At 49.6% G+C, this 22,055-nt stretch overlaps 1 protein-coding gene across 6 annotated transcripts in view; it reads right to left on the minus strand.

Moving 5' to 3' along the window:
- ZFHX3 (zinc finger homeobox 3) overlaps positions 1–22,055 on the minus strand; it is a 242,925-nt gene that overhangs the window by 142,597 nt on the left and 78,273 nt on the right. For 5 of the 6 annotated variants that reach the window (XM_053666738.1, XM_053666740.1, XM_037163887.2 and 2 more), the window contains exons 2-3: positions 13,914–16,675; positions 8,571–9,067 (exon numbers count right to left, since the gene is read on the minus strand). In XM_053666738.1, coding sequence (XP_053522713.1) covers positions 8,571–9,067; positions 13,914–16,629 — 3,213 coding nt within the window. In that variant the 5' untranslated portion in view covers positions 16,630–16,675. The remainder of the gene's footprint in view (positions 1–8,570; positions 9,068–13,913; positions 16,676–22,055) is intronic. The other variant, XM_053666741.1, reaches the window with a different exon arrangement.

Raw genomic sequence — 22,055 nt, forward strand, 5'->3', positions numbered from 1 at the left:
TTCCCGCCAGGCTGGGTTTGCCCAGAGCAACTGTAACACGTGGAGCTGTTCTGGAATGTGAAGGCAACGGAATAACGGCAGTCACGTTCTCCTGCGGGGTATGGACCACCCCTAAGACAGCAGGTGGCATCCATGCAAAGAACTCCACAAGTGTGACTTATTCCTCCGCGTGGGGGTGGGCTGGAGGCCACTGACAGTTTGAGATTTTTCTGTCACCAGAAGATCTAGGGCATTTAGCTTGAGGATTGGGGGGGGGGGGGGGGAGGCTTACAGATACTTCAACAAAGCACGAGTTCTTAGATTTTCTGAAATCAGACCTCCTTGCTCCTCGGCCTGAGTCGGGGGCTGTGAAACAGCTTTGCCGGAATCCAAAAGGAGATCGAACCGGCACCAGTAACTGATTATACTGAAAATAGGCAGACACAGTCCTGTTTTCTCCTTGCCATCAGAAAAGGAAACGTTTAGGACTTTCAGCATTTGTTCCCTGTCCTTTTTTTTTTTTCTTTTTTAAGATAAATGGGGAGACCCACAGTCTCCATTAAGGAACAATAAGAAACTCGGCCCCTCTCCCAAGCCCCTGTCTCTCCTGGAGACTCCTTCATCCCAGAGAATTTGATGAAGGCAATTAACGCAAGAAAGTTCACCCTGGAGAATACGCTAGAAACAGGGAAAGGTGAGAGGAACAAATTTCATCCACAAGACTCTACATGCCTTGAAAGGAGAACTGTGTCTCTCTCTTCCCTCTTGTGCTCTCGACAAACAATGGTGTGTATCTGGACTGACCTAACTCCGTGGAGTGTTTGAGGGACACCCTACGAGGTCCAGAGAACTGGGACACTAAAGGTGGCTTTTCCATCAGGGAGAAAGGGTGCTTACTGATGCTTGGACAACCAACCATCCAATCGGAAAGAGAATGCAGTTCTAACTCACACAATACTCAAAACCGAGCCCTGCAATGCCCCGTGCACACTACACAACACACATGCCTCATAGATTAAAGACATGAATGGGGCCGGGGTGGATTCTGAAGATACTGATGAAGGAAGACCGATCGGCCTGGGTTTGAGCTCCAACAACACTTAGCAGCCCGTGAGTCGTAACCGCTCTCTGCCTCAGTTTCCCTATGTGAATACAGGCAAACTAAGAGATGTTTAAATCAGTCAGTATGTGTGAGACCAGGATAACAGTGTCTGGCTTGTAATAAACACTGTCTGGGTGTTGGCTATAATTTTTATCATTTGTATGATGTTAGAAAAAGAAAGCTTCCCTGGGGAAAGAGAAAAGTTAGAAGCACAACAAAAATATGCACAGACTGGGCAGTGCACGAATGAAAAGTTTCCATATGTTAAAACACAGCATGAGCCGAGTTAAGTAGTTACAGGGAGAAACTACTGTGGGGACTGTGGGTCCTGATAACCCAAGTGCTCTTGTAAACTGTCCAGAGAAAGGAACAAACCAAGACAAATACAGGGCACAGGCCCCGGACAGGGAAGCTGCTACAGACATACAAACGGCCAAGAAATACATAAAAAATGTTCACTCTACTTAATAGTTATAGGCCCACATCAGAACGATTTTTCCAATCCGAAGTGTTGGTCACTATGTGGGGGCTTGTCCTCTTCTTTCTGAAGAGCCTGGAAAAAGCACAATATACCCCCGGGCGCTACCCCTGGGAACCCAGCGGCCCCACTTCCTGGAACGGCACAAGCGCAGAGATGTGTGTGCACATGTGCACATTTGCTCCCAGTCTCAAAGCACCGCAAATCATCTTGGCACACGTGGGTGAGACCGGCCCGTCTCTTACTGTTCCTTTCTCATTATTTTTGAATGAGATCAACTACTCACTTTTTTCTAAAATACTATATATTAAAAGACACTTACAAACTGAAGAGACTTGACAATATTTGGTGAATTGGTAGCAAATGAATGAGGATTTCTGCTGTTTTCATGACAGTTAATAAGTGGGATACTATGTAGCCACAAAAGGAGTGAACTAGATCAAAAGGAGTGATGCTGACTAGAAATGATTTTCAGGACAAAAAGTTACATGAGTAAAGCAAGCCAAAAGCATGTGTACAGCAAGATTTCTTAAGAAAACATTAGTATAAACCCAGGAAAATAAACCCCAAAAGGGTATAGTTTAAATCTAACAGTGATTTGCTCCTGGAGAATAGAATAAAAAAAGAAATTCCCATTTAAAAAATGAATGAAAAATAATGAAAGCTATGAGAAAGGGTTCGGGTCCAGTTCTGTAAAATGCCTGTGCTATATGCAAAAAAAAAAAAAAAAAAGGAAATAAAAATATGTCTTATGGTAGGATTCGCATAGTATTTATTTTCTCTTCTACTTCCCTGGGGTTTTCAAATATTCTACAGTGAATATATTTACTCATACTAATTATTTTTACCCTAAAAATAAATCCACATTTTGTTATTAGCTTACATTTGAGGTGACATGTAATTCTAGTCTTAGAAGAAATAATGAAGAACAGAGTATTAAAACAGGGACTGATCAATTCTCTACCATCTACAAAAAAGATTCAGAAAAAAAAAAGAGTCAACAAAAATACTAAAAGCTTTTGGAAAAATGAGGAAAGTGTTACGGTCAGCGGCTGTAAAACTGGTTTTTCAACAGGTGGCATACTTAGTACTGGACTTTTAAAAAATGGGCAGGTCTAATAAGATTTCAATCCCATAGTGTGGCGTCTAAAGCACAGAAGCCCAAGGATGACACTGACCCTGCCTTTCAACACGAGGGCGTGTGCAGTACTGTAGCCAGAGGGGTCAGGACAAAGCTTGTGCGTAAGGACAACAGGCTGAATGAATGTGTTGGACAAAATACTACCCACTGGGGGGACTGAGATGAAGGTGAGTGGGATGGCTCTAGGCAGAGGCGAGGGCAAGAAGCCTCTGCAGCGTGGAGCCGCCTCTCACACTGCACACACGGAAAGTCGACGGCCCTGCAGCCCTGCATCGCACGTGGGCCACAGTTCCTACCACAGTGAAGGGTCGACTTTCTTGTGGCAGGAGCATGCCCTCTGTTAAAAAATATGCATGTATTTCCAGCTTCCTATTGTCCCCCCACAGTTAACTGTGGCCAGAAATACTGCCTTGGCTGCCCTGGGCTCTGTGCAATGACCAGGGGACCCACGTGCAGTCTCCCAGCCCAGCTGCAGGAACCCTGCATCCCCTCAGTGCAGCCATTAAGCTGGGGAAATGAACTTCAGACCCCCAGCCGCTCCAGGAGACAGAGGGCATGAAGGCTAACTGTGCTAAGATTTACCAAAACATCTGGCCCTTCACACCTTCTAAATCAACCACACGAAAACATCCCCCTCCTTTCATTGTTGGTTGAAGGCACCAAGGGATGGGGAGAAGAAGGCAGAAGTATGCACTTAAAAAAAAAGTCATCCTAATGAGAAAACAAGGTTTGAGGAAACCGGTTCCAGAACGACGATGTGAACCAGATGACACTCACACTAGCGCTTCGGACACGCAGCGGACACGCAGCCGCGCCAGGGCAGAGAGGACCGGGAAGGACGGGAGGCTCACCAGAGGACTTATGCTTTTTGCTTTCCACATGGAACAAAGGCCGCCACTCGCCACCTATGGGCGCGAAACGTGCAGCCGTCTCCCTGAGCCCCTCACCGCATCCCAGTGCCCCCATAAAGGAGCATGAAGAAATGCAGATGAAAAACCAAATATCTGAGTTTCGTATCTTCCAATTTGTTCATGCACCCAGTAATGAATTTATGGCCCTGCTTGGAGCATGAGTGCCAATGAGCTTATCCATCAGGGAAAGAACTGAGAAGACGGTTCTACAGTAATGAAGAGTCTGGCAAAGGGTTTCTTTCCTACTGCCTGCCTCCCTTCATCTTGCATAAGCCTCACAGAATGGCAAAAGCGAAAGTCCGCTCTGCGGAGAATTTGGGTGTGTTTTTCAATCAGTGCCGTATTTCTGTTTAAAGCCAAGCAGAGTTGGCATCTCCCCGTCTGTTTGCCTGGCCGGCCCAAGGCAGCTCACATGGGGCCCAGACCCAACTCTGTGGTAGACAACCTTCTTTGTGTCTAATTTAAGATTAATATGAAACCTTTGGGCTTGGCCCAATCAAAGGAACTTCAGCTGGGAACTGTTTGAGTAATAGATTCTGGTGGGGTCTTAATCTTTCTGCTCAAGTTGATGGATTTCCATTCCAATGACTCTCAGGTGAAGAAAAACATCAAAGTGGAAACCAGATTCTAATAGTTGGCAGGTGTGTACTGATCGCCAACTGCCCTTTCTGCCCCCTCCTCCCTGAAGCAGAAAACACGACAAATTTCAGAGAGCGGCAGGGAAGGCCCGATACGCACAGCAGAGCTCACAGCAACCCTGAACCCACACTCGGGCACACGGGATGGCACAGAGGAGAGCGAAGGGCAGGGGTCAGCACGCAGTCCCTGCCTTATCCGCGGTTTCAGTTTCCGTGGTTTGTTCTCCACAGCCCAAGAATATTCATTGAAAAATTCCAAAAATAATGCATAATTTGTTAGTTGCACACTGTTCTAAACAGCATGATGAAATCTCACTCCATCTCGCTCCACCCTGTGTGGGATGTGAATCAGTTCCTTTGTCCAGAGCATCCACGCTGTGTCCACTCCCACCCATTTGTCACTTAGCCTTGGTCATCAGATCGACTGCTGTTGTATCACAGCGCTTGTGTTCAAGCCACCCTCATTTTACTTACTGCCACAGACATAACTTTAATTATAGTATATTGTTACAATTGTTCTCTTTTATTACTAGTTGTTGTTAATCTCTTACTGAGCCTAATTTACAAATTAAACTTTATCCTAAGTGTGTATGTATAGAAAAAAATCTTAGTGTGTTCCGGCATCCACTGAGGGTCTTAGAATGCACCCCCAGCAGATAGGGGGCGCTGCTGTTATCTGCTGCTCCCCTATTGCAGACAAGCAAGAGCAGCCACATGTCTATGGCTGGCGGGGGGGGCCTTGACGCAGGTCCTCTGAGACAGGAGCAACACACATGGGAAAGCAGAAAGGTGCAGGATTCGTGTTCTGGAACACAAGCCCTAATGAGAGACAAGTAAGTACCTTTTCTACAGCACACTTCCATTCTGGCTCAGGTGAATCACTACAGAGAAACCGAGAGCCCCCCTGCTACGCTGGATGGGGGCTGTTGGCCTTCTTGCCGTTTTGATCAATCGCGATGTCTCATGATGGCAGCTGTGAGAACTGGGCACATGACCACTAGGGACTGGACTGGAGTCATACACACATACACACACAAATTCACTCAAGGCATCCAATTGTGAGCTCTTCACAAAAACAGCCTGGCTGTCCCGAGAAGAGTAAACATCTCCCACCCGCTATCTGGGGCTCTCCAGCCTCCCCCCAAGCCCCACTCCCTCACACTCCCAGGAGGCAGGAGGAAGAATTCGTTGAACATTAGCTTTGGTTTTAAAACTGCTCCCACACAATCATCAAAACTAGACCGCTTCAGGCAATGGAGATAATACCACCAGGTTTCGGGGTTTGTTTGGGTTTTTAGCAAATCAGTCCAACCCTGTCTCATGTCCAGATTAGAACTTATCTCACATTTTTTCAGACAATGTGGTCCTCACACAGCAACACGTCCCAGTACTTATGACGCCGAGAGAAGTGACTCTGGGCTGGTGTGAGGTCGAATGACAAACCGGAAAGCTGTGCCTGTACTTTGCATCTCCTGAGACTGTTGCTCCCTCCTCCAACATGAAAAAGGCAGAGGAGGGGAATGCAAGCCTCGGCTGAAAGAGAGGGTGGGAGACCCGTCAGGAAGCCCGATGCCCCGTGGACACTTGAGTAGGTGCAGCAGACAGCAAGTTAGGGAGTCTCCTTAACCGATAATGAACACTTTGCCAGAAGGTGGGGCGGGGTGGGTGGGGACTGGGAAGGGGTGAGTCAGGAGGACTGTGTGAGAAGCCTGGTGCCCTTCCCGGGTCAGCAGCATCTGGAGCTGTTTCTCTAGCAGACAGTAAAGAACTCGATTACATCCAGTTAACTGTGCACTAAACTGATTATGCATGTGCTGGGCTAATGGATTACATTAGCAAGAGGAAAAATAACATGCAATCAATCTCCATTTACTACAGGCCACACCAGGGCCTAGAGAAAAACTCTTTCTCTCTCAAACCACCTCCAGTCCCCACCCCAAATCCGTGGAGTCACGAAAGCTAGGTGAGGGAGCCCCCTCCCTGGCAGAAGTTTGTCTTAGTCACATCGTGCGACAAAAGGCTAGAGGAGGGCACTGGAATGATAAGCCTGTCTCCGTGTCACCAGGAGTGGGTGGGAAAGTTCCCCACCCCACCGCAGAGCCACAGCAAGCCGAGGGACATTCATTACCCAAGGACTAATGAGACCAGACTGATGACACAGGGAATTCTGCCCCGAATGTGGAGGCTGGTCACGCCCTAGGTGTGCCGCCCAGATGCAGTGTTTGGGCACCTCTCTGATGTTCAACCCAGCACCCCAACACCTGTGGCCCTTCTACCTACACTGACCTTTTGGAGCAGGAGTTTTCTCCATCTTTAAAAAAAATGAGAAGATGAAGGACAGGGAGGATGAGTATCCAGAGCTAGTTCAACAAAACCCAGTGGAAACACACTGCTTCCCTCACAATCACCCCAACGCCGACTCAACTTGTGACCCACGGATGCGGTGCAGGTACTAACGAGGGATGTTCTGTGATTCCTCCTGGTTCCAGGCCCTTTGGAAGCAATGCCAGGGGCCTGATGGACTCTTATTGGAGGGCGGAGCATGGAGTTAACCACCACTGTGCACATTTTATAATTTGAAGGGCATTTTTTTCCTTGGATGGAAGAGGCTGGCTTCGCGCCACCTCTAAACGACCTTCATCAAAGTTGCACAACCTTCTGTGGCCACACCGAGCCCTCTGTACTAATTTTGCTCAGTGGGGCCCGTTGGAAACTTTTTTCCACTGGATTTTCCATCAGATTTTCTTGACCACACTGGCACCACCCTGCGGCCAGTTAAGACCTCCAGTTTAAACTGACCGCAAGGAGCCTTTTATTTCAAAGGTGGCCCAAAACTAAGCCACCCAGTGAGGTTCTTGGTCACTTAGGACAAGGGGGCTGGCTACATGGTAGCCAGACCTTCCCCACAGCACCAGCGGAGCTCGTCCACACCACAGTCAGTGGTCAATTCCAGAACATTCTATTCCCACTGCCTCATCTCTGTTTTCTCCTCCTCTCCCTAAAATGGGTTCTCATCCAAAGTTACACAGGCCTCTCCTCAGCCTCGGAACCAGCAACTGTAAAACGCGCCAAGCTACCAATGCCACAGACGCCTCGTGGGGCGAGCGTCAGAAGGCTTCCTCATCTGGAGTCTCTGCTGAAAATCGCCATGAGTAGCAGGGGGGTGAGAGTAGCTCAGGGTCAGCAGACACCGAACGCTCCCTGGCCCGAAGATGTGGGAACTGGTGTGAAAGGAAAGAGGAGAGACCAACAATAAAGGGAGGAAAATGGAGAGAGTGAGGGCGCGGAACGTATGCAGAAGGAGGCTGGGCAGATTTATGGCGATTTGTACCTGATTGTTCATACTAAAGCCATTATGGGATGATTAGAGAAAAAGGTGAGGCTTTAAGTCCAGTGAAAATCAATAGAAATGTCTGGAGCAATTCTGCCGTGCAAGTGAAAGGACTATTTACAGTATCTGAGCCCCTCCCTCTCGTTCCCGCCCATGGACTGAGAGACAGAGCAGAGGGGCCGGGGAGAGTCTGACAGGAGCAGGAAGGAGGGACGAGGAAGGAAGGGGAGGGGCCAGAACAAGAGGAGGAAGATGGGAGAGGCCTGGAAAGAGGAATAAAAGGAGGAGAAAGAGAAAGGAGGCACCAAACCTGAGAACACAAAAGGAAGAGAACAAAAGAGCCCCTTACCCGACCCTAGCTGTCCCCGCAGCATTTACCACCTTCTAGCCTACTGTATAATTTATTCATTGTGTTTAATCGCCCATTCCCAACCCACCCAAAAAATCCCTGAGGGCAGGGACTTTCGTCTCTCCTGTGCATAGATGCAGGCATGTGCCCAGAACAGTGTTCGGTATATAACAATTACTTAATGTGTATCTGTTGAATGAACAAACAGACGAATGGATAAATGCACACAGCGCCCAAAGGACATCTAAGAAAGAAGAGATTTTTTAAAGAGGAAATACTGAGATGCGATGAAGAGGAGCAGGAGAGGGGAAACACAGGGGCACCAAGGCGCACAAAAGCCAGGACTAGGGAAACGGCCAACTGTAAGGGAAACAAGTCAACTGTAAAGACGGTTCCGGGGTAAGAGGAACAATGTGATAGTACTGGGCTGCTGGAAATAAGACCTGCCCCTCCAAAGTGGGGCACCCACAAACAGAACCTTCGGGTACCAGCTGAACCCTGCCACCACACTGCGGCTGCATGAGGAAGCAAATGTCAACTCCCCGTCCAACAGCAGGTCGCCATCCAGCCCGCAACCCCCATGATGCCTCCTCATCATTCAGGGAGCTGCCCACTGCTTCAGGAGACAGCCTGGGTCTTACCTTGTACAACTTCAGGCTGGCCTCATGCCTGGAGTTGACTGTGTGCAGCCGTAGCTTCTCCAAGCTGTTTGTGTAATAGTCACAGGCGTTGCACTTGAGGTGCACGGGGTTGCCGATGGCCACACACTTGAGCCGCCACTCGTTGGCTTTGCCACCCTCCTTGATGTGGGCCACCAGCTGGTACTTCTGCACGTGTTTGTCCGTCTTGCAGTGCAGCTGGAAGTTGGCCTTGAGCTGGGTGTTGTAGCGGCAGAGCTTGCACTGGTACGAGTCCCCCATCACGGCCTTCCACTCATCCTCCGGGAGGCTGCGCTCCACGTTCATGTGCAGCCCCAGCATGTCCAGGTTGTCTGTGGTGAACTTGTTGCAGACAGCACACTGGAAGAGCTTCAGCGACGGGTCATTGGTCTGGATGAAGCTCTCACCCAGGTTCATCAGCTCCTCTGACACCAGCTGCCCGCCCCCGAGCCGCATGTCTAGGGGGATCTCACCGCCCACTGTGGGGAAGGAGAGGAACAGAGAATCAGGGGCCAGGCTCACAGCTACAGCCGTAATGGAGACACCTCCCTGCCCTCCCCTCCCCTCGGCATGGGTTCAAGGAGAAAAAAGATCTCATTTCCAGTGTTGCAAGGTGCTTCTAGCTAGAAAAATCACCAAAAAAAACACATCTCCATGTGTTTGGATCTTTCTAAAATTTGTGGGAAGCTTTATGGGGTTTTTTTTTTTTTGTCCTTTTGCAGAAGAATACCTAGAAAAGGTAGGAACCTTTTGAATATTTCAATTTAGTCCCTCACTCAGATTAAAAAAAAAGATAGAAATAAGCATCATTCACTGGACATAACAGAAACTGCAACTCCAGACCCTGATAGTTGGAAATGAGTTAGAGCTGTGATCCAAGATACCAAGCCTTTATGGTGAATCGGAATTTATCTAAAGCAGCACCATCCAAGAGAACTTTCTGCAATAATGGAAACATTCTGTGCTGTATCTGCACTGTGTGACGGAGCAGTCATTAGCCACCTGGAGCCACTGAACACTTGAATATCACTAAAGGTGCAACTGAGGAACTGAATGTTTTATTTTATTTAGTTTCAATTCATTTAAATTTAGATGGCCGCATGTGGCTAGTGGCTACTGTACTGGTCAGTGCAGGTCTGAATCTGAGATTTCGGAAATGAGCTCCTCATCACCCCCACCCTCCTTCTATATCCTACCTGCCGGTCAATGGCACCAGCTCCTCCCACAAACCTTTGAGTGTACAATCTGTTCCTTTCCCTAAGCTCCACCCTACATGAAATGCAGGTCTGTCGTGGCACATGGCACATTCTCCTTTGTCGTAAGTCAGCCCTCTACAGAACCACAAGCTGGCCTGTGTCCCCATCAGCATGCATCTTCTTTGGGACAGCAGGCCAGACTCCTCCTCACTGAACCTCCAGAAAGTCCTAGCGTCCTGCACAGATGCTCAAATGTCTGCTGTGCCAGACAAGGGTAAAAAGGTTTGGGAAGTGAACTGGAAAGTGGATCTGGGATGGGCAGAGAAAGGCAAAGGTCAGCTCAGGGTTCCCGCCCCCGACCCCCAAAAAAAGAATCTGAGAAAACTGTGCTCTTCCCTCTCCACCTGTTTTTGGTCCAACACTGCCCTGCATAAAGTAGGGATGGGCTCTCATTTATCAGCATAAGATTAACAGCGCAAGTTCTTATCTGCATCACAAGAAAGGCCTGGTAAGAAGAACCTTCCCTCCATCACAAGAAGTGTACAGTCAAGCCAAATGCTGAGCATCGGTCTCTATTTTCTGCCTCTCCCCTAAACGCATGCGCGCTTGAGGTGTGTCTGCCCCTGCCTCTCCCCGACTGATATTTAAACTTGACCTTTTGCATGTGGTTGGGCTGAGGTTATTTTTCTTTTAATGACTGATTAGAATCCAAGTCAGTGGTTAATCAAAGAGGAGACATTATATATTTTTTAAATGATTTTCTTATTTATGCTACATGAGGCACATCAAGTAAGAAGGTCAGTACAGGCTCTACTGAGCAGACCAGACGCATCTGGAGCCTGCAGACAGTGTAGCAAGCCACAGAAATCTTTTGCATGTGCATTCCAGAAGGGTCAGGAAGCTTTCTGCTTGTCTTCTGTCTTGCGATCCCCCCTGGTGAAAAGAGCCATTTTTTTTTTTTAGGACAAGAGAGAGAAAGAGGGGGAAAAAACCCTAAAAGCTCTGTCCCTTAATGGGGACTAAGACCAGGCAGCACCCACGAAACATACACAGTGTGCAGTAAAAGCAGAGACTGCCCGGAGGGTGAGACAAAGAGTGAACACATATTTGTTTCTCTTGCCAACCACCTGAAGCATCAAACCTTCTCTACTTTTTTAATTTTAACCTCAGCATGTCAATTCCCGCTAAAGAAAAATTCAACTGTCTCTTGTTGGATGCTTCAGTGCAAATGGGAAGTCCTCAGACATGCAGAGGAATAAGTCCCTATTCCCATTCCAAGCTATTAAACTGAAATGCAAATCAAGAACAGAAGCAGTGAAATGAGGGCACCAGGCAGTCCAAAATGCCTCCTGAGAACCAAACCTTAGACAAACAAGCCCGGGGCTTAGAATCGAAGGAATTAATTCAGGCCCTAAGAAGTAGCACTCACCCTGACTCACAGGGATGAGGTCAGCCCCCGCAAATGAGAGCTCCACAGGTGTTTCCGTTGAGCCAGGCTGGACGGATGGATGATCTCGGAAACAAGGGGGCCACCATCTCCCTATATGCACCTGACTTCAACACTGGAAATTTATACTCTGGCACAGGAGCCTGCCCATTAGCAACATCGTCAGAGAGGCACATGGATGAAAAACACACCTTCCAGACTGAAACGCAGGCGTATTAAATCTCATGCAGGTGCCCTTCTGCCCCTGGCTACTTGGAAAACACACAGATGCCCCTGTAAGCTACCACTGCTCAACCTGAGAGTGTACAGGGATGTTTGGAAAGATATTGAGTCATTTCAAGTCTGTGTCTTGTCTACAAACGGTGGCAAATCCAACCAAACCAGTCCAATGGTGATGATCCTTTCCTTAAAAGCCTCTAGAAAGAATCCCAGAATCGGCATGCTTTTTTTTTTAAATCACGAAAGAGAAGTTTCTGTCAAAGGAAGTGTAAGAATACCTTTTGTGAGCAGGAGTGTATTTCACTAAGAAAATATTTCCCCTACAGAGCCCAGTACATCTAATAACCTAGAGCCATCTCTCAATGGCAAAGGAAACCAGCAGAACAGCAGAGAGGACGGAAAGGCACGGCTCTTCTCATTCGCATACATCGGCTTCCACTGAGGTCACACAACCTAAATTACAAGTCCTCTGGACATGCCCCATGGTACCCACACCCAGCCAGGCACCAGCACAAAGCATTTTTGGCTCTGGTTCCATCCTGACAGCTCTTGTGGCTTGAGGCAGACATGGAGGCTTGCAGAGGCGTGCCTCAGCTGACAGGCGGTGCCACGGGAAAGTCAAAGGCCCATCCTGGCTGACCTCGATTAGGTCCTCAGAAGCAAGAGCTCTATTCTCTTTAAGAAATAGAGTGCAGATCTTTCGTGTATGTCCAGAGCACAGAGATTCATTCTCCTATTTCTTTTGCATGTGCCAGTTTCCCATCATGCATGAGACTCACACACTTGGTATAAAAGCAAAACATTTCTCTAACTCTCCATTCAAGCCTAAGTCAGAATTACTGGTTTTCAAGGTAATTAAAAAGATCTCACTTCGACCCTGTATCAGCCCATCCATTTTCTGTGCCTTCATTCCACCTGCATCGTATCTGATTTACTCCAAGATCTGCCTCCTCCAGATTTTAAATCTCCAGACTAGAAAACCTCAACTCCCACAGGCTTTTATATAAAATAAATTTTTAAAAAAGTCCTAGAGTATGATGCCATTCCTTGATGTTTGTGCCTCCCCTGTGGTTTACTCTGGGGACAAATAAGACAACTTCTCCCTCTGCATCCATGATCAACAGCCAGTAGGACATCTTCAAATCACTTGGTAATAAAGGATCAACAGGTCAATGTTCCAAAACAGAAAACAAGATTAAAGTAGCAAGGATTCAAATTTAAATGCATAGCAGGAAAAACAAATTAAATGTTACGAAACGTTAACTCATCAGCAGCAATTAGCAATAAAACACCATGCAAATAAAACTGTTCCAACTGATGAGGCTTGGCCCCCCAGCATGGACCTAAACCATGCCAGAATAAAGGTACTCGCTTATACTTTGTTGCTGAGAACAACTTATTACCATGCCAGGAAGGGGATGCTGCTTAATTCAGGCCATCACTGCAGGTCCCAAGTGGCGAGCAGGGTCAGGGAGTGGAGACCAGGACGGGCCTGTTAGAGGCAGAGGTGGGGGGCAGGAGTGACCCAACCATCACACTGGTCCTCATGAAGCTGATCTATACATTTTCTTGCTGTAGAAGCTCTGCCCAGAGTGGTCATGATTCTCTGTACGTAAAGCATCCAAATACTATCCTCTGGTCCCAATCTAGATCTGTGAAGCCAGTCGGTAAGACCTGGTGTTTGGACACAGCCAATTCACCTTCTCTAACATGGATCATTTTTCATAGCAACAAAGCTCCATTAACCAGGGTCTTACTGATATTAAAACTTAGCTTTCTTTGATGTACAATTTTAGAACTTATTCATTTTCATCTGTCACACCAGTCCTTATGGTGCCCCAGGGCAATTTAATTCCCAAATATACTAATCACCAACGACCCATGCAAAATAAGAAAAGAAAAGAACACATCTCCTTCACTGAGATCCCTGTGAATACATGGGAGAATCTAGAGAAAGTTCTGGGTGGCTCTCCGTTCAGCACAGAACCAGCCTTTGGTTATCTGAATACAGTATGCCCCAGTTTCAAGTTCTTCTTATAGAGATGATTGTTCCTATTTAAAACTCCAGCTCCAGTTTCCTGTAAGTTTCAATAAATATTTAATGAAATCCAAAAGTTTTGGATAATTGTGGTGATTTTTCAAATTGAGAAAGAGACAGAGAAAGAAAGAATGGGAACAGAAAGGAAGGTTGACCAGAAGCCAAAAGCCAGAGGAAACACTTCAGTTTTAATCCTGGCCTGCGGAACTGGAGTGTTAGCATGTCTCTACTGAATGCATACACTCTTCCACATGCACACAGAGTTCAAGGGATTCTTGAGAAAAATTATGGATTGTTAAGACACTTGAGCTTATACAAAACAGAAGGAAAAAAATCAACCGAACCCACACGACCTCGGCTTATTTCCAATTTCCCCCCCAGTTGACATCACATCATACCACAAATGAACACAGAGTCAGCCTCACCTAGAGCAGGCGTCATGGCAGCCACGGGCCCGGAGGGATCCAGCTGGAACCCACTCATCATGAACTGGGCGTCCGAGGCAGCGCTGTCCATCTTCAGGTTGGGCAGGTTCATGTTCTGGGCCAGGTAGTACTGATAAAGCTCAGCCTCGGCGGGCGAGGGCAGGCTGCCGAGGCCCAGGTGGCGGTTGTGCTGAATCTGGGTCATGTTCTGCTGCAAGAGCATCATGTTATGCATGTGCTTCTCGCTGGTCATGTGGATGCGGAGGTTCCTCGCCACGTTGGTCTCATAATCACACACCTCGCACCTCCAGGTGGGTTTGGTTTTTGGTTTTGTGGGCGAGGGGGCCCCGCAGGAGCTGCTGATGTTGGCCGCCGCGGCCGCCGCTGCAGCTGCTGCGGCCGCCGCCCCGGCTGTGTGGCTGAAGACCTGCTCCCCCGCTCCGTTCTGCAGATTCTGCATGTTGTTGAGATGCTTGTCGGACTGCATATGAATACTGAGGTTGCCTTTGGTAGTCGTGGAGTAGTTACACACCTCACAGCGGAAAGGCTTGTAACCACATGTGTAGCTCTCCCCTCGTGCCAACCGAGGGTGGGGCTGCCCGCTTTTGCAATAGACACAGGAGCCCCCCGGCTCCGGGTGCTTCTCCTTCATGTGTGCCTCTAGTGTCTGCTGGTACTTATAGTGCCAGTTGCACTTGGGGCACTTGAGTGTCTTACATGAGTTACGAGAATGCATCATGGTCATGTGGCCGCCCAGCGAGCGGGAGGAGCCCAGGACCGTGTCACATTTTGGGCACTCCACGCCACTCCCCGAGGGGCACTCCCCAACCCCAAGCTCGCAGAGGGAGCCAGCGTGCTGGTGATGGGGAACGAAGCCCCCATCGTCACCCTCTGTGCTTTCATTTGGTTCTGGTGCTGTGGCATTGTCTTTATTGGCACTTTCGTCAGCAAAGTCCAGCCTCCTGCCGCCCTCTGCCACATTGGCCCTGACGCCCTCACTGTTAAAGCTTAAACGATTCCTCCTGTTCGCACCATCAAAGACAACAAAGGAAGAAGCAGAATTAGAACTAGTAGAAGCTGCGCCCCTCGACAGTGTCTGGAGCACATTAGGCATTAAGGGGGAGTTAGAAATGCTTTGGTTTGAGAGAGCAAGGTCCTTTTTGCTGCTACTACCTGCCGCGGCCCCAGACTCCTCGTGGGGCCTGTCCTCCAGTTCGTCGTCCAACTCGCTTGGAAAGAGTCCTTTGCAACCCTCGTCTTCCTCCTCCTCTTCTTCCTCCTCTTCCTCCTCTTCCTCCTCCTCCGCCTCCTCCTCCTCTTCCTCCTCCTCCTCCACCTCCTCCTCGGCTGGCTCTGCTTTCTCGGAGAAGCAATCTGGATCACCCACTTCTTGCTTCTCTCCTTCTGCTGCCCCAGAGTCCTTGCCCTCTGAGGATTTGGTAGGACTGGAGGCCAGAGGCCCCAGGGGGACTGAGGTAATGGGGGTCTTCAGGACCGAGCTCGTGAGCCCGCCAAGGTTCAAGAGGGTGCTGGGGGTCAAGAGACCAGGCTGGGGCTGCTCGGGGCCAGCTGCAGAGCCAGCTGGGAGAGCCTCCTCCCCTTCCATTCGAATGCCACTAAATTTACCATAAAAACTGTGTCCGGGACCTATGAGGTTAGCTGTGGAAACTAAAGGGTGCTGAAAGTTTTTGTTTTTTGGTTCCAGAAAACTTACAAGGGGTTCCTTGTCTTTGCCGATCCCTTGGATGATAGCGGAGATGTTCTTATTGCTAAGAATCTTCCGCTCGTCTTCACTCAGGGTCATTCGATGGTCGTGCACCGCGTGGGTCACGAAGGAACGGACGTACCCGAAGGAGAGTTTGCACAAGAAACACATCAGGATGGGCTTCCTCTTGCCGTAGAGCACAAAGCCATCGAATTTGGACAGGTCCACATTGTTGGGAACATCTTTGGATACGCAGGAGCTTTTGGCCGAGCCGTCGCTGTTCAGGTAATCCTTGTTGCTTTTGTGTCTCACGTCGAAAACGCGGAAGCTGTGCAGGACAGGGCTGAGCCCCGTCAGGGCTGAGGTATTCGGGAAAGCCTGGTCTGGGCCCTCAAACCATTTCCCGAAGGATGAGGCTATGTGGAAAGTGTTGATGATCTGTGGGTAGACTGGTGCAGCACAAGAAGGGTCCCCTTGTTTGCCCCCCGCCCCGGGGAGAGAGTTCAGAAAGAGCGAAGGGAGAGGCCCGCTGCCACTGCCACAGGCGCCCCCGCTTTGGGTCAGCTGGCTCAGGCTCTCCACAATGTAGGCCGAGCCGTCCGGCTGGTAGACTATCTCCCCAGCCAGGTTCTCCACATCACTCTCCTCGTCCCCCTCCTCACTGGTGTCGCTCCCGCTCTCCTCCCGCAGGGGCGGCGGGGGGCGCGCGCTGGGGCAGTGGTGCTCCATGTAGGTCTGGAGGCTGGCGAAGGAGGCCGAGCACTCGTTGCAGCTGACCTCCTTGCCAGCGGGCTCGGCGGTGGGGCCGGCCGGGGCGGTGCTCTCCGCGAGGCGCTCATTGAAGGGGGCCCTCAGGCTGTCCAGGGGCCCGTGGTTCTCGCTTGTGGACTGCTCCATGCTACTGGGTTTGTCGGGGAGGTGGGTGCTGTTGAGTTCAGTCCATTGCTGGTGCTGAGGGATACCACACCCATTGTCCTTCCCCGAGACGACAGGCGAGTCACAGCCTTCCATGGTAAGGCCTGCGTGGAGCTTTCATTGCACCCAGTACGGATCGGACCTGAAGGGCGGAGGCAAGGGGGAGAGGAGGGAGAGAGGGGGAAGAGAGAGAGAAAGGAAAGAGGTTAGGAGGGCCGAGGCTAAGGTCCCGCATGGAGCACTCTAACAGGCTTCTGTCCAACCCGCAACAGAGACCGCAGGGGCGGCGGGGCCCGGCGATCACCCCGTGCCGTCCAACACGCAGAGGGCAGGTGGCACCCCAGGCGTCAGGGCCGGGGTCCGTGGCAGGAGCGGAGAGCACAGGACAGGGGCATCAGGACATTCCCTCTTTGTCTTCAGACTGTCAGCTGCTCTACCCCAGGAGACCAGTTGGAATTTCCCTTCTTTGCAAGCACATTGTTAGCATCAGGCTGGGCGACAGCCCCAGTGGAGGAGGAGGAGGAGGACTGCACCACCTCGAGAGGCCCCACCAGGACACGGAGGGTGGCTCTACCTCATGAATGCAGACAACGCAGTGTCACCCTCCGCTGTCCCAGCTCTCTGTGGGTCAGGGGAACACCAGGGAGGGACAGACACGAGGGGGGAGGTCTTGTGCCCCCAGAATGGCAAACCTGTGCTGACGTACAGGTGAAGTTGCTGCTCTTGCCTTTCCTGACCATGTTTCTGGTCTGAGAAGTTCAAGGAAAAGCGACAGGGCTGCACTGCTCGGAGGGCCCGGGTGCAGGCCCCACACGCTCCGCAAATCCCCCTGAGGGCATTCATCCTCCCAGGGTCTGGGAAGCATCGTCCCCTTTCACAAGCAGTAAAACTGAGGGGCAAAATCTTAAAATAGGCCCCACGCCACCCCAAACACTGTGAGACAGAGAAGGCAGACCTCTGAACTCCCGTCTCCTCCTCCAAACCAGCAGGACACCCCTGCTTGTGACTCAGCTGGCGTCAGACTAAAAACGTGTGGGTGCAAAACATACGTCTGGTGTTTCTAGGAAGAACATCCCAGACTCTCTGTGGGCTGACTCCCCCTCCTGCAGCATCGCTCTCGCCCTGTCTGCACGGAGCCCCGTCAGCCCTGGCTGGGTACTGCTGGCTGTCAAGGACCCTAGCAGCAAACAGAGACGGCAGCTGGGCTCGGCCAACCCATTCCACGCCTGCCTCCTAGTTACTAGCTGCTGCCCAAGCAGCTGTCCTTCAGCTCCGGGGCATTTCTGCTTCCAACTCCAAAGTGCCACTGAGCTGAATTTGCCTCTGAGACCCCCCATCCCTGGAGAGGGAGGCATCAGATCACCCACCGCTGCTCTGCTCCTGTGGAAACAACATCACAGGGGTATTTCTTCCATCCCGGCGCTGCTCCTACAGGCAGCTGAGAGCCTCGCACGCCACCTCACACGGCCCCCATCCCAGCCTGCAAATCCCAGGCAACCGTCCTCCCCAGCGTCTCCTTCCTGGAGAACACCTGGCTGCTTCTCCACCCACCATCTCATTCATACACAGCGGATGGAGGTTTTGGCTGGGTTTGGTCTCTCTCCCTCCCTCCTCAACCCCCATCTTCCCATTCTCTTCTCATTTCTTGATTCTTGACTGCACAGTGAGCCAACAGCTCCCCCTCGGGAAAAGATGGGGAAGGCAGGTTTACCAGAAATCTTAGGAGGAATAACTTTTTGGAAGAATGTGTAAGGGTTTGTTTAAGACACACACACACACACTCACTCACTCACTTCACCTCTCAGTTTATAACCTCAAATTCCATTATGACAAAGTTCTGTATGTCTGAGAAAAGACACATTGATTTTAAAAAAAGACAGCTACACTAAACCAAACCAAACAGCAAATGCTGTGGGACTTCCTCACAAGGCTTAGCTGGCACACAAGTGAGAAGCCAGGGTGGCTCTTCTTAAGGATGCGCCTGATTGACAGCTCAGGCCAAAAAGGTTGGCAGGCCTGAAGGGGCGGGAGGGTTAACAGCCCGATTGTAAAATCAATGTCATAAATGCTTGGTAAGTTACAGGAACATGCGGGAAGGGGAGGCCACGATTGATAAAGGAGAACAGCTTTGATGCTTCACCAGGGACTTGTGTATCGACAGCAAAGCCAATCTCCTCTCCAGCAGGGGCTGGGCCAGAGAAACCTGCAAGCGTTTACCAATTAATTGGTGGGCTTTTCTTGCTGTTTTCTTCTTCTTCCTCCTCCTCTTCCACAAATGACTCACTTAAGGGGCCAGGACTTTTGAAAACTCATGTAACTTTGTTTACTATTTCCAAGCAAATGGTGTCAAGAGAGAATGTCACTGTGGCCACCCCTGAAAGACACATGACCCCCTGGGTGGTGACACTAGCCCCATGAGAGGGAACCTGTGGGAGAGTACTTAGTCACAGGGGCTGAAAGCTCACTCAGGCATCGGTGGGAAGGAAGGATCCCACCTCAGGGTCTAAGCTGCCTGCTCTGGGCTTCCTTTGGACGCACGCTGGCCAGGCTGGCAGGACCTCTTACAACCTTGCTGAGCAAGGTGTGGATTGGGGACCAGTGGCATTATCTTCACCAGGGAGCCTGTGAGAAACGCAGACTCTCAGCCCTACCCCAGATCAGAAGCTGCCTTTTCACATGACCCTCAGAGGAGGCACATCATTCAAGTTTGGGACACTCTCCACAATGCAACATCTTCACCCGACTGCCAACTCGCCCATGCTTTGTACCTGTACTGCTGGGTGACCAGGGGCAGGGGCAGTTTGGACTCTTTCAGCAGCTGCTAGGAGCACAGAGATGAAAAATCTCTTAAAGGGCCCAGCCCTTCAGCTCAAGGACCTCAGGCCGTCCACCACTCTCCCACCCAGCTGGCTGTCCCTCTCACGCTGTTTATCAGCCAGTCAATAAGAAAAAGGTAGTTCTTACTTAAGGAGGCAGAAGTCAACTCGGCAGGTCGATCAGCACTCTGTCTGTAAACACGGTTTCCCGTAAAATCAATGATCTTCAGTTACAGAGGGCAGCCTGGGAACCCGGCCGGTCCCCGTGCTCTCACGGCCCCGCCAGCAACTCTGTTCAGGCCCCACTACCCTCCACCCTCGGCCCTGGGCCCCCTCCTCATCCTTCAGCTCACACATCACAAACCCTCAACCCTTCCTGCAGCCTGCTCCTCTTCAGCCACCTAAACCCCCAAATTCCCTTCAATATGGATGCGTTCTACTCATGACCACCAATACTGTACTCAACATTGGGGGGAGGGGCGGGTTAAGAATTCGTTTACTTTTTCTGCAGAGCGCATCTCTCCTACAGGAGTTAAAGGGAAAGACAGGAGTGATCTAGAGTGCCACACCCCCTCCGCTTAGTGCTAAACCTGCCACTTGAGAAGGAATCTTGTACAGAAAAGTTTCAGCATCATGAAGAACTCCCAAGCCTTGCTCCTCTTCCTGGTCCTTGGAACCTGTCTGTAAAGCTCCCTGTATCTTCGCAAATATCACTCTTTATTTTTCAAACATTGCTTAAAATGATACACCACCACCAGGTTACTCCGAGGTTCCCCGTTTACAAAGTCATCCATGTCTCTCTTTTCAACTGAGATGATGAGAAGCGACAGTTTTATCACATCCGTGTAAGGAAGCAGGACTGAGTTCAATGCAACAGTTACAGGGATGCTGGGGGGGAGGGAGTTGGGGGGGGGCGGGGGCTCCTGCTGTTGCTCCAGCTCCTGGAGAATTAAACATGAACAGTCGCACTGTGCAATCTTAAATTGTTAATTAGCACAGGGTTAATTAGGCGGTCCTTTCACAAGAGGCTGTTTGGCAGAAAACCAAGAAAGGAAACAAAGGGGACGAGAAGAAAAACACAGAGAAAACCGAGACGGCGAGAAACTGTTGCCCGTGAAGCGCCCACACAGCCTCACTGGAGAGAAGCGAACTTGCGGGCGGGCAATGCTGTTGCCCTCTGCCCCCTGTCCTGCCAGAGGGCGGTCAGCTGCTACCACCATCCTGTGGGTGACTTGGCATAGGTACCAAAAGCCTCAAAAATGCACACGCCCTTTAATTCAGCAAGCCCCCCATTCTAGGAAACAACCCAAAATATCCATAGAGAGATAAAACTATAGAACAGGAAAAAAAAATAATCTGGCAACACAAGGGACTCTCTAAGTAAATTACAGTGCACAGACTTCCAAAGGATATTATAAAATACCATTTTTTAAAGCAACTATTTCAGGGAAGTAAGAAAATGATCACCCAGGATGCTAAGTGAACAAAGTAGACACAGGTCTGCATATGGAAATACATGAGATTTATATCAACATTTTCACAATGGTAATTGCTGGGGGGTAAGGCTATAGTGCCTATTTCCCAAATCTTTTTGAAACTAAAACTATCATGAGAGGATACATCCCTTCGTGAGTGAAGCATCAAGCTGAGGCCTATGGGGACAGACACCACCACCCTGGTGCTCATAAGCACTCAGTGAGGTCAATGCTACTTTTATCCCCATTTTAAAGATGGGAAAACTGAGGTTGCCCAAGTTACGCATCTGAATAGCAAAACCATAGTCTGGCTGTAGAGTCTGTATTTTTAGCCACTCTACCATATTTTCCTTTAATGTCCACTGCTCAGAGAACTCCAGAATGTCCTTACATCTGACATTCACATTCAGTCTTTATGTACCCAGGGGCTGTTCTAAGAGATGCCGGAATTGCTATGAAAAAGAACACTGCCAATTCATGCAACACCCTTTTTGCTTGATAGTGGTGAGTTCGAAACGGACTGCCTTTCCTTACTTGGATCTTCACTTGGGAGGGGGGGGGTCAATGGGGTGGGAGAAACTGTTGCAACAAACTGCACGGTAGGCCCCTTTTTGAAGGAAAAAAGGGCAGATTCCAGACACCACAGATCAGAGGTCTCCCACCCCTGCGCCGTGGACTGGTACTGGCCCGTAGCCTGTCAGGGACTGGGCCGCACAGCAGGAGGTGAATGGCAGGCCAGTGAGCGAAGCTTTGCTCTCGTTACCACCTGCGCTCTGCCTCCTGCCCACCCCTTCCATGGAAAAACTGTCTTCCATGAAACCGGTCCCTGGTGCCACAAATGTTGGGGACTTCTGCTGTAGATCAAAAAATGTATTAATTCATTCACACATTCATTCCCTCAATATTTACTGTGCACCTACTATGTGTCAGATGCTAGGGAATCAACACCAAACAGGTCACAACCTCTATTCTTATAGGGGAGAGAATGCCAAACAAACATAACGTTAAGTGGTGAAAAGTACTCAGAAACAATATAAAGCCAGAGAAGGGGAAAGAGTGGTGGGTGTATATATCACTTTGGGCAAAGTAATGATATTAGATTTAAAAGGATATGTTGTAGATTATATATTGCAAGCTCCTCGTAGTTTGAGAATAGATTAAAAAATTGCTGAATAGAATCTAGAAAGAAACAAAGATAGTCCTGAGGAATTAGTTATAGGTTTACTAAGAA

The sequence above is a fragment of the Artibeus jamaicensis genome, unplaced genomic scaffold (genome assembly GCF_021234435.1).
Source record: "Artibeus jamaicensis isolate MK-2021 breed Jamaican fruit bat unplaced genomic scaffold, CSHL_Jam_final contig_464, whole genome shotgun sequence".
NCBI classification, from domain to species: Eukaryota; Metazoa; Chordata; class Mammalia; order Chiroptera; family Phyllostomidae; genus Artibeus; species Artibeus jamaicensis.